At 35.9% G+C, this 12,691-nt stretch overlaps 1 protein-coding gene across 7 annotated transcripts in view; it reads left to right on the forward strand.

Moving 5' to 3' along the window:
• Positions 1-3,462, forward strand: part of st3gal3b (ST3 beta-galactoside alpha-2,3-sialyltransferase 3b) — a 70,093-nt gene extending 66,631 nt beyond the window's left edge. For 5 of the 7 annotated variants that reach the window (XM_026206135.1, XM_026206134.1, XM_026206133.1 and 2 more), the window contains one exon: positions 2,034-3,462. In XM_026206135.1, coding sequence (XP_026061920.1) covers positions 2,034-2,123 — 90 coding nt within the window. In that variant the 3' untranslated portion in view covers positions 2,124-3,462. The remainder of the gene's footprint in view (positions 1-2,033) is intronic. The other 2 variants (XM_026206138.1, XM_026206139.1) reach the window with 1 other exon arrangement.
• The last annotated feature ends 9,229 nt before the right edge of the window (positions 3,463-12,691 follow it).

The following is a 12,691-nucleotide window of genomic DNA, read 5'->3' on the forward strand; positions in this document are numbered from 1 at the left end:
TTCAGTGGTAATGCCAGGATTAGAGTAATAGCTTGTTTCGCCACCTTGCTGGGGAAAATGTAACATATACATGGAAGTACGTCAAAATCCTGTGAGAAAGACTAGAAATTATTATTATTATTATTATTATTATTATTATTAGAAAATCTAATGTCTCTCTCAGTAGTTTAACAGCATTATATGCAAAATATATTCTGGAATATTATAGACAGTACCATTAAAAAGTTTGGGGTTGGTATTCTTTAATGAAAATAAATAATTGTATTCAGCAAAGACGCATCAAATTGCACAACTAATGTTACAAGATATTTCATTTTAAAGTAAATGTTCTTTTGTACTTTCTATTCATCAAAGAATCCTGAAAAATGTTTCCACAATGTGAAAATTTTTATTTTTTATTGTAATAGTAATGCAATAGTAATAGTAATTCACAATAGTATGTAATCGTATTAATAAAATGTAATAGTAATTCACAATGTTAAAATTTTTAGTGTATTTCTGATTAAATAAATGTAGCCTTGGTTAGAGACTTTTTAAAACATCTCATGGATCCCAAATGCAGAAAGCTATTTCTTTAACTATAGAGGCATAAGGAAGAGCTTGTTTCAGACCCTCTCTCCCTGAGGCAGTTTGGCCTAAGGAGGCTCTTAACCCAGCATTCATTTTGGCCTGTGCCCTTTTCTCTCTTCTGGAGAGTGAAACTTTACTCTTGGATCTGCTGGGTTTTTTCGTGAACGTGATCCTTCACAAGGGCTGACCAGGCTGAGGCAGACATCCCAGAGACTCTGACGAGATGCTTTTGGCTTAGTATCATGGCCTCAGCAGGCCCAGAACATCCTGTCAGGGGCAGTTGTGGGGTCCACCCATTCGGACAGAGAGCCTCTCACAGGAACCCAAAGCTCTGGTTTCATCTAGCAATATCAGGCCTGTAGGTCCTCTGCTGTGGCATTCGGTTTCTGAAAAGCGCGTTGAAGAACAATAGGATTATTAAAAGAGAACCGGAGAGGATGGTTTTCACAGGAGTCAGTACAGCTCCATTTCTTTGATCCCGGAACACACTCAATCCCTGTCCTGTCACTCAGGGATCTCTTATTGTTGTAATAAAATACTGCAGTAGATGTGAGGTGCTGTGGATTTAAGAAATGTAGCCTCCACCAAACCACAAATAAAATAAAAGAAGTACTGACCATTTTCGAAGGGAAGATTTCAATGAAGCTTTACAGAAGTTATGCATACATAAAATGTTTCCAGGGCTACACCCTGAGCATAATTTTTTCCAAATCTTTAATCCACACAACGTTAATTTCTCAAGATATATTTAAACTATCCATCACCCTTGGCAGGGTAAATGGTTGTAGGTCATTGTCGTGTGGTTTTCTACATTAGAGTTCCTGTTTAACACTGTTTATCCCTGTAAAGCTGCTTTGACACTCAATCTGTATTGTATAAAGCGCTATATAAATGAAGGTGACTTGACTTGACTTAAAGAGTTCACAGTATTATAGAAACAATCCAGTTACTTATATCCTGCAAAAGCCCAATTTAAAAGTGACTATAGCTGATATATGTCATTTCCGAAACCTTGCTGCATGTAGGTGAGAAACAGAGCCCATAACCGATCTAAAGTTTAAGATAGAAATTTGTTACCCATTCTCAGTGGGAAAGTGCCCAAGAAACATTTCTCAAAAAAAGTTCATCAGCAAAATTGCTCCAAAAGTTGCCCATGTATCAATAGCCTCATTGGTGTCTCATTGGTACATTTCATTAGTAGCACATTGGCTGCAAATATGCAAAGATAATAACATGTGAATACTGAGCTATCACTTTCACAATCTATTACCCAAAATGCCCCTGCAGATCTTAATGAATGCTGCTTGTCCAATTTTCAGTAATTGTAATGCAAATAGGCAAAAGTCTCTGATTCCAAGACTAGCATTCTTGGCCTAATGAGAATAAAAGTGCACACTGTCATGTTGAGAGGGTCTGCGCTGTAAAAGAAAAATGACCGTGTTCTGTTTATCTCTCCCCCACAGTCATGGACTCACAACATCTCAAAAGAAAAGGAATTTCTCCGCAAGTTGGTGAAGGCCAACATTATCACAGACTTAACCAATGGGATTTGAACCTCCCAAGGTGGGTGCCTTTCTAGGAGGACTCAAAAACACAGAGTCCTGAGAAACCCTGGACTAGACAACACGGAGGAGCGAGATTTCAGAGGTGGGACCAATGGCTGAGTTAAGATGCACATGTGCCTTCTAACCGACAGGCTTCCTCTGAGTGGGGCATTGAAGGATTCTTGAATGTCTTGGGAGACAATCCTTGTTCAAGTACAGATGGAAGATATCAGAGACTTCGAGGTGACCAACACACACAGCGCTTGAGGAACGAGTCGCAACATGAACTGATTGTGCCAAATGTACCTCTTTCAGAGGAGATGCCTCTCCTCTCCTGCCTGAATGTATTAACGGTGTAAATATGAAAGATTTTTACGGTGCATTTTAATGAACTGCTACGGCCCCTGGGGTTCTGCCTTCACACGTGATTCTCCGTCCAGGGCAATCAGTGCATATCCTGCCCTAGTGTGAGGAAGGGCAGAGGCAGGTCTTTGATTCAGCCCTTCTTCTGAGCACAGGATGCTCTTTATCTCCTGAATGTGAGCTTATTATGTTACAGCTTCTTTTGTCAAAGAAAGAAGCTCAATCTTGAAGTTATTTATTTTGGTGCACAGATGAAGGCCTTTTTTTTTTTTTTTTTTTTTTTTTGGAAAGCTCCCTTTCCAAAATGTATTATTAATACCACAATTTGCTTTAGGTGAAAAACTGAGTACCTATTAGGGGTGTACCGATACCAATTTTTTCCAATATAATTCTGATACCTGAATTGTTGAAACTTGCTAAATACACACTACTTTGTTATGAATAAGCAGAAAACCCAAGCAAAAAATACATATTTTATGCTATTGTTCAAATGTTTGGAATTATTTATTTTATTAGTTTTTTTTATTTGTTATTTTAAAACATTTATCTTATAATTAATCATATTCCGCAAGAATGCATTAAATTGATCAAAAGTGGCAGTAAAGACTGTTACATTGCTACATTAAATATATTCAAATTAATGCCATTTCTTTTTCTTCTTCCAAAATAATAATAATAATACAGTACAGTAGCAACAACCAAAACATTTAGAAAATGCGAAATACAGTCCTTAAAAAGGAAAAAAAGAACAACATTTTATACACAGATTATGCATAATGGGAACATTGGGACAATTAGGACAGGGTTTTACTGTTATGACTGTTGTAATCGATAATGCTAAATGGATAATGACATTTTGACATTATATATACATATTCTAATGTTCAAAAGCTTGGGGTCAATTTTTTTTTTTTTTTTTTCAATTCTTATTAAACAAGGATGAATTGGTCACACTTTATTATAAGCTTCAATTCTCGCTATTAACAAACCATTAAATATTACCTTTGCCTCAAATTCTTAATTTGCTGCTTATTAATAGTAAGGAAGGTAGTTAAGTTTAGGTATTGGTAGGATTAGGGATGTAGAGTGTTCATGAAGAATATGTGCTTTAAAAGTACTAATAAACAGCCAATTTGTTTATACAGGCATGCTAATAAGCTATTTAATAGTGAGAATTGGTCCCTATACTAAAGTGTTCCCGGTGTATTAAATTGATCAAAAGTGACAGTATTGAATTTTACATTGTAAAATTAGTAATTTTGTTTCAAATAAATGCTGTTTAAATATTTTATACTACCGTTTTTACTATGTTTTTGATCAAATAAGAGCATAAGAGACAACTTTAGAAAAGAAATGAAAAAAAAACTCTAATCTAGTAGACACCCAGAACAACAACATTAAGAAACCACAATAAACCTCAGCAAAATACAGTCCTTTTAAATAAAAGCTAAAGTTTTATATACAGATTATACATGACATTGGCACATCTCAGACAAGGTTTTTACTTGTTTAAACTGACCGTTTTTGCATGGTGCAAATAATCAAGCCAAGTGGAAACAAATTGTTGATGCCTTATGTCCAACTCGGGATGAAGAGGACTAAGTAAATCAGTCTGACAGTTTTTGTTTTCTTTGTAGTTTGACCGTAACAACCATGATTAACGCACAGTTTCTGATTTCGATTGTTCCTGTGTCATCCATATCTTATCTGACAAAAAAAATTTGTATTGATGCGATAGGATCCTGGTATTGGATTGGTGCATCCCTAGTAACTATTCAGACATACCTCAGAATCAGCTGACGTTATGGTACACTGCCATCCTGAATTATGCCTTCTTACTTTCCAAATGCAGCAGTTACCAATACACCAAGAAGGACTGTTTGTAAGTTATGAGTTTTTGTGCTTTTTTTTTTTTTTTTGCAGTACATTACATTTTAAAGAGTACTTGTTCCAGTGGTTGTGAGCTTTCAGAGAAAAGCTGCAACATGGGCAGAGTCCTGGAAACATACCATTGCACTAACCATCAGATTTCATCAAAATAAGCTACAAAACTGCAAAGCATACATGTTCACTACATCTGGTACTCGACTCATCAAGATCCCACAGCAGGGAGCAGTCATCATCCTCACAGAGCGAAACCCATTTTGAAAGCGTTCTCATGGAAAGATGCATTTATACTGTGCATTATACCACCAATCAGCATTATTATAATGATCATTTGGAATTAGAAGGACAAAAGTATTATTGTTTATATATATATATATATATATATATATATATATATATATATATATATAATATAAAATATCCTTAAGTTGTAATAAAATAAATGTGTTTGACCCTTAATTGAATTTTTAGACTGTGTCGAATTTTTATTTGTTTCTGATATTTTCAAAGTACATTTGAATCCGCAATTGAAGGTGTGTGGTACATTCTCCATTAACTATTGATTTTGATCATTTCAATATTATACAAATCAAATCTAGAAGTATTTTAAAGTTTTGTTGTGCCTTGCAATAAATCACAATCATAATAAATCGAACAACTTATTGCATTACTCTTTCAAAAACTGACCTTTTTCAATTATAAAAAATATAATTGACATAAAACATTATTATGAACACTAAAATTGCTGGTCTATGTAAGCGAGTGTGTGTTTGTGTTTTTCGCTGTGATGAACTGACCATCCGTCCAGGGTGTTTCCCTAAAGGCGCTGGGATGGGTTCCAGCATCCTTGTGACCCTACATAGTGCAAGCGGTTTGGAAAATGGATGGATGACTATGATTATTCACAGATAATAGTTTTGAATTTGTGCCAAGAAAAAACTCTTAAACTGATTTTTGAAAAAAAACATGTAAACCTGCATATTACACTACCATTCAAAAGTAAATAAGTTTATTCAGGAAGTGCATATTAAATTATTAAAAAGTTACTGTGAAAACATTTGTAATGCTACAATAGATTTCTGTCTCAAATAAAACTGTTAATTTGAATATTGTTCATCAAAGAATCCTGAAAAGATGTATTTCAGTTTCCACAAAAATATTAAGCAGCACACCCATTTTAATCCTTGATAATAATAAACGTTTCTTAAGCATTTTAAATTATTTCACAACTTTACTGCTGGAACATAAGTGACCTCTTTTTAGGTAACATTTGATTTGATTGTTTCTATTTAATGTATTTAAAATGTTATGGTGAAGAACGGAGACTTATTACTATACATATTTATTTATTCATTAGTTTTAACTTTTTTAGTATATAATGTAAAAATAATTGTGCAATTAATAGGGTTGGATGTAGGCAGCTACATCAGTAAATCATAAACCTTAGAGTATCAATATCACCATGATCTGGTTACATCTCAAAAATAGCTCTGTCAGCGCTGGAAAAACTATATATATATATATATATATATATATATATATATATATATATATATATAGTTCTATAAACTATATTTAATATACTTGTTTGGACAATCTGCTTTTCCATTAATGAACTGCAAGACATTTAAATACTTTAAAATATAAACAGAATATTGTAAGGAAATAATGTTGTGACTATGTTGATGTGTAATTGTATGATGGTATATAATTGTTCCCTGAATATATTTAAAGCCTACTGATTGATTACTGCTGTAATGCAGAGCCTAAACAGAAGTGATTAATCACTGTATTATTTAGAGTAGACCTTCCTATGATGATGAATTGGGATTTTCCAGACCAAGACTCAACAGAGCATCCTGAAGCAACTGCACTTAGAATGACCTGCTGTCAAAACCACAGCCAGATTACAAGTCAACCAGGACATATACATCACGATCTAACATACAGGCTTGTTTTTAAAGCTTAGTACTGAAAACAAAAAATAAAGAGCTTCTGGAGACAATACTCGTTCCAGCTCAAGTGTTGTGTAAGAGACCTGAGGACAAAATAACATATATAACAGCATTTGCTGTGAATCAAACTGATAATGTGCAATCTTTAAGCTGTTATTTGGCTTCAGAATAGTTGACATATAGTGTCCTGTAGACTGTAATTGTGACGCTTTTATGATGCTTTTTCAAATGTTTTCTTGGTGTCCTTCCTCCTGTATTTTCATTGTAAGGGAAATAATATTATTCCTAACATATCCTTTTGTGTTCTACAGCGGAAAGACAAGACATACTGGTTTGAAATGACATGAGGGTAAATAAATTATAAATTATTTTCTTATTTTTCATAGCAGTGAATGAAGATGTATCATATCGATCACAAGTGCAGTATGGAGTACCTCAAGGCTCAGTTGTAGGGCTGCTACTCTTCATGCTCTATATGTTACCCTTGGGAGATATCATCAGGAAACATGGTGTTCGCTTTCACTGTTATGCTGATGATACTCAGCTCTATATTTCTTTGTGGCCTGGTGAAACACACCAATTTGAAAAACTAATGGAATGCATTGATATAAAAAACTGGATGACAAGTAATTTCTTACTGCTAAATTCTGAAAAAAAAAACAGAGGTGTTGATTATAGGACCTAAAATCTCTGCATATAATAACCTAGAACACTCTATCTAAGACTTGATGGCTGCTCTGTCAATTCTTCGTCATCAGTTAGGAACCTAGATGTGCTATTTGACTGCAATCTTTCCTTAGAAAGCCACATTTCTAGCATTTGTAAAACTGAATTTTTCCATCTCAAAAATATATCTAAATTATGGGCTATGCTCTCAATGTCAAATGCATGCATTTATGACTTCAAGGTTAGATTATTGTAATGCTTTATTGGGTGGTTGTTCTGCATGCTTAGTAAACAAACTACAGCTAGTCCAAAATGCAGCAGCAAGAGTTCTTACTAGAACCAGGAAGTATGACCATATTAGCCCTGTCCTGTCAACACTGCACTGGCTCCCTATTAAACATCGTATAGATTTTAAAATATTGCTTATTACTTATAAAGCCCTGAGTGGTTTAGCACCTCAGTATTTGAGTGAGGTCCTTTTACATTATAATCCTCTACGTCCGCTATGTTCTCAAAATTCAGGCAATTTGATAATACCCAGAATATCAAAATCAACTGCGGGCGGCAGATCCTTTTCCTATTTGGTGCCTAAACTCTGGAATAACCTACCTAACATTGTTTGGGAGCCAGACACACTCTTGCGGTTTAAATCTAGATTAAAGACCCATCTCTTTACCCTGGCTTACATATAAAATACTAATATGCTTTGTAAGGGAAACATTGTAAGGGACTCTTTGATTTGTCTGGTTTGAGTCGTTTCTGCTACAGCTTTTAATATCCAAATCCGTTAAAGGATTTTTAGGCTGCATTAATTAGGTAAACCGGAACTGGGAACACTTCCCATAAGACCTGATGTACTTGCTATATCATTAGAAGAATCGCATCTACGCTAAAATAAGTCTGTTTCTCTCTTATTCCAAAGTCACCGTAGCCACCAGATTCAGTCTGTGTCCAGATCAGAGGATCACTGCAGTCACCCGAATCCAGTACGTATCCAGACCAGATGGTGGATCAGCACCTAGAAAGGACCTCTACATACCCTACCCCAGATACAGATACCCTGTAAAGACCTTGTCTCAGAGGACCACCAGGACAAGATCACAGGAAACAGATGATTCTTCTGCACAATCTGACTTTGCTGCAGCCTGGAATTGAACTACTGGTTTCGTCTGGCTCCCCCAACTGAGCCTGGTTTCTCCCAAAGTTTTTTTCTCCATTCTGTCACCGATGGAGTTTCGGTTCCTTGCCGCTGTCGCCTTTGGCTTGCTTAGTTGGGGTCACTTCATCTACAGCGATATTGTTGACTTGATTGCAAAAAAAAAAAAAGCACAGACACTATTTAAACTGAACTGAGAGAGCATCACTGAATTCAGTGATGAACTTCCTTTAACTATCATTTTGCATTATTGAGACACTGTTTTCCTCATGAATGTTGTTCAGTTGCTTTGACGCAATGTATTTTATTTAAAGCGCTACATAAATAGAGGTGACTTGACTTTACTTTTTTTTTCTGAACAAACACAAGACATATGGCAAATAGGGAAAACTAGTCAAATGCAAGGAGACTTTAAAATATTTACTCATTCCATCACACCATGAAAGAGGTTTTAAGCTTAGAAAGTGCCTGTTTGTTATATCATGTGCAATGTGATTGGATTACAGCAATATTTATGTAGATGATCAAGATTTGTAGAAAATGAAAACAGTGATGTGTGCAGTGAACTATGTAAAGCTCATGCAAGTCAGTCTGCAACATGATATACACTAATTAGCCACAATATTCAAATCACCTGCCTAATATTGTGTAGGTCCCCTTCATGCTGCCAAATCTGATGTCTAAGCATGGACTCCATAAAACATCTGAATGTGTGCTGTGTTGCCTGGCATTAAGACATTAGCAGCAGATCCTTAATGTCCAGGAAGGTACAGTACAATCAAATTGAGAAGTCAGGAATTTAGAGGCTAATGCAACACCTCAAACCACTCCTGAATTTATTTATTTTTTCAGTGTAGCAGATTGCATTATTTCGATTAAAGAAGCTACTGCCATCAGGAAACACCACTGGCACATGGTCTAGGCAGGTGGTTCATGTGCAAGTACTGTAACATCCACATGAATGCCAGAACCCAAGGTTTCCCAGCAGGACATTGCCCAGAGATGTCCAGTGGTTTTAATGTTGTGGCTGATCAGAGTAAACTAAATGTGCAACCTTAATTTAATAAAACCAATAAGAGTTTTCATTTATTCACTTATTTTATTTAATAATAGCAATTGGTGATTTAAAATATACATACATACATACATATATATATAATACACATATATATAACCTAATTTACAATTTACAATCCATCGGGACCTTCTGAAAATACGTGTCAAACAGGGAGAAAAGCCTTCCTTCACTCTTCCAGAGAGAGATTGTGTGAAAATGAAGTGAAGGATATTGCTTTATTTGATTCTCTCCTTCCCTTTATTTATTTTAATGCTCAAGTGTATTTTGGACAAGGATCTGATTTCATCTGTGTGGCTCTGTAAGATCCCCTCTAACAGTGGGACATGCTCTCAGCTGGGCTTGGGGCAGGAAGAGTGCAGTGGTGCAGCTGCTGGATGTTATAACTGTATTCTGATAGGCTGACACTCAGGCCCTTTAAAGTGACTATGGTAATGCATGTCTTGCTGTAAATACAGGCCAGTAATATAACCTTCAACATTTTGGCACGTAAAACTATCCTCTATATTCTGGCAGTTCGTTTTGAGGTGACTGAACAGTCCCGTTGCAACCACAAAATCCTGACTACAATACAAGTTCTCACACGTTACTGATGGAGTTCTGTAAGGAGTCACCCTAGAAAATTTACTCCCATCACTCTTTTGCACTCAGATGTAAATTCAGCTGTGTTTCCTTCTAGATCAGCAATCCAACCCACTATTCTCTGGCTGATACTTCATAAAAGGTGAGCAAAACAGCCTGTGAATTGTCCTTCAACCACAGAATGTCTCACTGTTGTGCAATTACATCGACTGAGGGGTCTGTTCGCTTAATGTGACACATGAGATTGGTGCATATTGTACGTTAGTCTGGAAGCTTTCAGCCTGAACATGTTCAGAGTCAAGTGAATACTAGTTGGAGTTACAGTATCATGACCTTTTTCTAAACACCACCAGATTTCTTCATTTTCATGCAATGGTTAAGGTCCACACCTTCCAGAAGCAAAGTCCTTCATCATGACAGACAAAGCTAGTCATCAAGAGCCATTCTAACAATCTTCTTCTAAGACTTCATTGGCTTTTTTATTATAAATTGTTACATTTTGGAGTCTGCTGAATAAAGAATCAGAGTGACAGACGGAGAGGGTTTTTCTGTGAAACTGTGAATGTAAAACAAGCTGCTTGTGATAGAATTTTAACTGACCTACACATCTGGAACCATGTTTCTTGTTTCTTGCTCTTGAGAATTAGCTAAATAACTTTTGGGATAACTTGGCATAAGTTCATGCCGATGGAAGCTTTCACTGCCAGTATAATAACTTAAAGATACCCAGACGTGCATGTGATAAGCATTTTGTTAACCGGTGGATTAGCTGAGCTTATGTGTCTCCCACTTTTTATGGGAATCTTTGAAGACAAAATTGTCCTGATTTTACAGCATATAAAATTAGAATAATCCAGTGCTGGTAAGAAAATAGATGAGTTTTATTGTAGGTTTATAGTTAAAAATGTTAAAGGCAGAAATGCCCTTATTTTTCTACCCTGACTCTCGTCATGACATTTACAAACTCCAACTGGGTACAGCATGTCCTTACAATGCTCTGAGGGCTACACTCAAATGTACATAAACAAACAACTGAAGTCCAGGGGAGGTACTACATAGTTCATATGTAGGAGAACTTTTGTATAGTATTATTATAATTATAATTAACATTTTATATTAGAAACAATAAGTAGGCTATTGTAGTAAAAGAACAAGAACAACAAAAACAAAGGAAGCTAAAAAAATTTAACTGTGAATTTCAAATCTTGTCTTTTTTTTTATTTTTTTTTTGGTCATTGCAATTTTAAGATATATATTACCAACGTGACTAAATATCTCAAAATTTAGACATTATAACTAATAATGGAACTTTATATATTCAGTTGAGGCTTACTGACTTTAGATCTCAACTGAGACTTAAAAAATCGAGACTTTTATAACTAAAAGCATGGCTTTATATCTTGCAGTTGTGACTTTAAATCTTGCAATTGCACCGTAATAGCTAATGTAACTATATCTCACAGTATGACTAATGTTTCATATTTTATAACTTTATAATATGACTTTTAGCTTGAAACTGTTAGATACAGCATCTCACAATATGACTACTGTACTGTATATGTCTTGCAATTGAGACTTCACGAATACGAATAATGACTAAATCTCTCCGTTTTGAGTCTTAAATCACTGTTCATTTTTAAATGTTTTGAAACAGTCCTGGTGGCCAAGAAGATTTTTTTTAAGAAATTTGCAAGTGTAAATAAGAATGCTCATTAGGGCAACCTTCCAGTATTTTGTTGTGACATTGCTCAACTTGGAGCTAAAAACTGGAGCTGTGAGGGTAAACCGAAAGCATGGCTTACTCGCTGAAAGCATTATTGCCCTTGGGAGGGGATGCATGACAAGTGTCAATTGTGTTTGTCATAGCTCAGTCACTCTTAATAGTGACTGAGCAGATTGTTTACTGGGTGCCTGTATCTGTTGTTCATGTGCTCATTGGCTTAGCCGTGAGTACACACAGGACGTGTTTTCAGTCCTACACAATAGTGCACGTTCACATTCATCACTCAAGCAGACAGCAACATATTAGAGAAGGTGTGCACTAAGTACTCTTCTTACAATTTTTTAGCTATATTATTTTAGTAGTGAATCCATTTTCATGCCCAGTTGACCATTTCTTATTTTTATGCACTGAAGTCATCTGTGTATGTATTTTTTGTTTTCTTTCATCAAGATAAATTAGACATCCAATGTCCTCCAGCTGTTTAATATCCAGTAATCAGCTATTAAAAACATTGTAAGTAATAAATCTTTGTACTATAAAGAGCACAAATGAAACAGCAGCTGAGCACCGCCTCAGGACATTAGAAAACCTGAAATGTTCTAGCTTGGAAAATACCTAGATTGCACCTGGTGAAACCCTGTGTGGGACATGCTGTGGTGCTCCTGAAAAGGAACTTCGGAAAATCACGACGGCTACATACTCACTGATCTTATCTGTTTAAATCACATCACCATCCATTGTGGCTCAAGCAGGGTCACCTGAGGAGAAACCCACGGTTAGAATGAGAGATTTCCCAATCAATCTTGAACTTTACACTGTTTATGGATCATCTGTAGGACCAGCTGTGATTCACATTCCTCCATCCCTTACTCAGTTGTGTGTATTGTCGGTTTGGTCTATAAATAGAGCTCAGGAGAGCCTCCCATGAATTTGTTGTATTGTTTTGTAAAGGCCTAAAGTGAGCAGGGCCCTGTTTGGCCAGTCTTTGTGCTTTGAGCCTGGTGTTTGTAGTAAAAGGAGTGCCAAAGTTACCGAATGTCTGTGGGTGGAGGGAACTCCACTGAAGATTAGATGAACGTTTGAGGAGGAGAGGGCGGGCGAAGGGCTTTTGCAGAACAAAGGCTGAGGAGTTCCTTATATCTGCCATCTATGCAGACATATTGACCTTTC

This window comes from Carassius auratus, chromosome 27, assembly GCF_003368295.1.
Source record: "Carassius auratus strain Wakin chromosome 27, ASM336829v1, whole genome shotgun sequence".
In the NCBI taxonomy this organism is placed as follows: domain Eukaryota; kingdom Metazoa; phylum Chordata; class Actinopteri; order Cypriniformes; family Cyprinidae; genus Carassius; species Carassius auratus.